This window comes from Aplysia californica, unplaced genomic scaffold, assembly GCF_000002075.1.
Source record: "Aplysia californica isolate F4 #8 unplaced genomic scaffold, AplCal3.0 scaffold00464, whole genome shotgun sequence".
In the NCBI taxonomy this organism is placed as follows: domain Eukaryota; kingdom Metazoa; phylum Mollusca; class Gastropoda; order Aplysiida; family Aplysiidae; genus Aplysia; species Aplysia californica.
Window position 1 is genome coordinate 410,683 of NW_004797734.1, and position 3,729 is coordinate 414,411.

Sequence of the window (3,729 nt, forward strand, 5' to 3'; positions counted from 1 at the left end):
TTCTTCTTCTTCTTCTTCTTCTTCTTCTTCTTCTTCTTCTTCTTCTTCTTCTTTTTCTTAGTGTTTGTGGTGGCGGTGGTGGCAGTGCTTGTTGTTATTTGTGGTGGGGGTGGTGGTTGTTGTAGTTTATATTTGTTGTTGTTTTCGTCGTTCTGTTGTTGATTTGACAAATCAGAAATATCATTAGCTACACTACTGACACATAGACATGGCGTCAGCACATTGCTCAAATGTACTGAGTCCAGAAAACATCATTATCCAGGAGATAGAGAAAAAAAATTGGTTTTTTTTTTCTTTGGTTTTAAGTTTTTCTTACAATTGTAACTTCGTCATGTTTTTTTTAATTGCTTGCTTGTTTGTTTGTTTGTGGGCGAGGAAGATTCTTTTTTTTTTGAGGGGGGGGGGTTGTTTGTTGGTTTGCTGTGTTGGGATTTTGTTTTTGTTTTTGTCGTTGTTTTTGTTGTTGTGTGTGTATGTGGTAGCCTATCCGTTCGAAATGTTTGGAGCCTCGAAGAGCGTGCTCTTCGCCAGGGCCACCGCCTCTGTTGGGTAGCGAGTGAGGCAGTCCAACCTGCTTGAATCCTCCCCGAAGATGTGCCACCGCGGACCTCCTTGGCGGGGCATCTCTGCAGCCAGTGCTCCAAATCTTGGGGTTCCTCGCTGCACAATGGACAGATTGGGTCCGATGTTTTGTCTATTTGTTGTTGTTGGTGGTGGTGGTGGTGGTGGTGGTGGTGGGTTTGTTTTGTTTTTTCCTCTTTTTCAGTATTTAGAAATTTATTTGAATTTCGGCCAAATGTCATGAAGTATAATTATGCAACCGATACCTCAGATTTCAGAAACTAATATTTCTTTCCCTCCAAATACTGAGGATGCTACATGTGAAGAGCTCAGTTACAGCGTGTACAAGACAATACTGGTGGTCAGGCTGTTCTAACCAAAACATCCCCATCGGGATTTTAAATAGCAAGGGTATAATTGGTCGCTTTTTAGGACAAGCGGGCTAACCAGATTTCGGAGGTTTCCAGAAATCTTGACCTACACTAAAAGTGAGCATTGCCCTACCTATAGGAGAAGTTTGGTTTCATAGGTGTGTATATTTGTTTGGTTATAGAGAAAACTCTCCTGGTCTTTTAAAGATAGATTTCATGAGTCTAAAAACGTTACCTTCGATTTTCTCAAAACAGCATTTGTTGTGATAGCCCCCTTGTGCTTAAAAGTGACCATATTTAGCATTTCGGAACTTCGCGGTGGCATTAAAGATGGTTCCAGTAGTGAACGGGGCAGCTGGTGCCCACATCCCTCGTGACTCATCAGAGCAGAGGAAGATAGGACTAACGCTGACATTATTTTTTAACAAGTAGCAGAAGCATGTCTTCTTAATAATTATATACATAAACACCATCCCACATCATCACTTATCAGTACTCATCACCACCACCGACGTCATTTCTAACATCATCACTGCTCTCAGATCCTTCACAAACATCTATTATTTTCTTAAACATTTACATGTAACAGTTATATGTTATAACAACTATGTACGTAATACATTATTGGGCACTATCATACGCATATTTTTCTACTAATCAGATGGCGTCGTAATCATAGAAATGGGCAATGGACTATAAAAAAAAAAAACAAGTTAAAAAGCCAGGGTATATTTTTTTTCTCTTTCTCACATTCATATTTGTCATTGTGGGTGGTTGGAGGGTTCTCTTGTGTGGTTTGCTCCTTCTTTCCTTTCAAACGTCTATCTTCCTTCTAATCTCTCCTTCTCTGTGTATGTCACTCTTTAACAACACCTTTAATCTTCTGCACTTCTATGGCCTAATTGTATTGCATGATCTGATAAACTCTTACAAAAATTAAACTACCGATTGACCCCCCGGGGCGGTGCTACTGACTGAAGTGTTTTTGTGGCCATTCCCATAGGGGGACATTAACATGCACAGTAGAATTGTAAATTGTAAATGGGCTGATTCATCAATGTCATTCTCATAACTGTGCCTGAATTGCAACAGGAAACTGCTGCTTTTTCTTTCCTAATCCTTACTATAGTCATTTTGTCTCTACTTTTTTTGTTTGTTTGTCTCCCTCTCTTGAGACCCGCTATTTCCGGGGTGTCTTGATAGTTGAAGCAGACTTTGTGCTGTTGAAGCTAGAGAGGTGAGCAAAGTAAGTCTGATTCCCTGTAAGGATTTCTCTATTGATATCCACCCCTTGGCGCTCATGTAACTGTATGCAGTTGCGAGCGCCGTAAAACCTCTACTAAAACTTTAAAAAACTATCGATTGTGTTTGGTTTCTTTCTATGGCACCAAGGGAGCGGAAACTGGAGACGACCAACGACTGCCAGGTGTGCTGTCCCCTGAAACATCCCAACAGGTCAGTGGGTGGAGGTGGGCTCAGTCCATGGTGTTTTTGTGGTTGGTTGTGGTGGTGTTGTTGTTGTTGTTGTTGGTGGTGGTGGTGGTTTTGTTGTTGTTGTTGTTGTTGTTGTTGTTGTTGTTGTTGTTGTTGTTATTGTTACTGTTGCTATTTCGCGTGTTACTAACTGTTACTATCATTCTTGTTGCTGTTGCTGTTTTTTGCGTTTTTAACATTATTGTTGTTGTTGTTGTTATTTCTCGTGTTACTATCATTGTTGTTGTTGTTATCGTCGTCAATGTTGTTAACGTTTAAATGTGTATTTCAAACGATGTCAATGTTGAGGACCAGTTCCTTGTTCTTCAGTAAGCTTACACATCAAATGAATCAGTTATGTGTTCTTAGATTGTTCTTTGTTATCCCACTTCCCCCCTACCCCACTCCCACTCCCACCCCACCCCCTCCCCCCAAAACGCCTTTCGCCTCTCTAACATTTGGCGTTTTAATTACCGAGTTGTGTTGCAGGTGACATACTTGTAAAACTCTTACTAAAATACGAGTAAAACAAACAAAACAAACAAATCTGTTGTTTACTAAACTGTGTTTGTGATTACCAAAAAAAAACCAAACCCCAAAACAAACAAACGAACAAACAAACAAGCAGACAAACAAACAAATAAAAATAACATGTATTGTTGACCTCTGCTGGGTATGTTTTCAAGTCAAACAAACAAACAAACAAACAATACGCACAGATATGTCGATGACCACACATGTGTCGAGTGTCGAGTGTCGTGTGTCATGTGTCGTATATCGTGTGTCGTGTGTCATGTATCATGTGTCGTGTGTCGTGTGTCATGTTTCGTGTGTCATGTGTCGTGTGTCGTGTGTCATGTTTCGTGTGTCAAGTACCGTGTATCGTGTGTCGTGAGTCGTGTGTCGTGTGTCAAGTACCGTGTGTCGTGTGTCGTGAGTCGTGTGTCGTGTGTCATGTATCGTGTGTCATGTGTTGTGTGTCCTGTGTCGTGTGTCGTGTGTCGTGTGTCATGTGTCGTGTGTCAAGTACCGTGTGTCGTGTATCATGTGTCGTGAGTCATGTGTCGTGTGTCATGTGTCGTGTGTCGCCAGGTTCGACATCCAGCAGCTGGGAGACAAGGACAATCACCGACATTCCTTTGAGTACATGGACCCCATAACGACATACAACATTGACGAGGCCATCCGATTTGTCAACTCTCTGGAGGGGGCCGGGTGTGAGTGGATAGATAGATAGATAGATAGATAGATAGATAGATAGATAGATAGATAGATAGATAGATAGATAGATAGATAGATAGATAGATAGATAGATAGATGAAAA

At 41.1% G+C, this 3,729-nt stretch overlaps 1 protein-coding gene across 1 annotated transcript in view; it reads left to right on the forward strand.

The window, feature by feature from the left end:
* Positions 1 to 3,729, forward strand: part of LOC101849075 (inter-alpha-trypsin inhibitor heavy chain H2) — a gene marked incomplete at its 5' end in the record, with an annotated part of 33,711 nt that overhangs the window by 24,270 nt on the left and 5,712 nt on the right. The window contains 2 exon segments of the mRNA XM_013086408.2: positions 2,325 to 2,387; positions 3,498 to 3,622. Of these exon segments, the coding sequence (XP_012941862.1) occupies positions 2,325 to 2,387; positions 3,498 to 3,622 (188 nt within the window).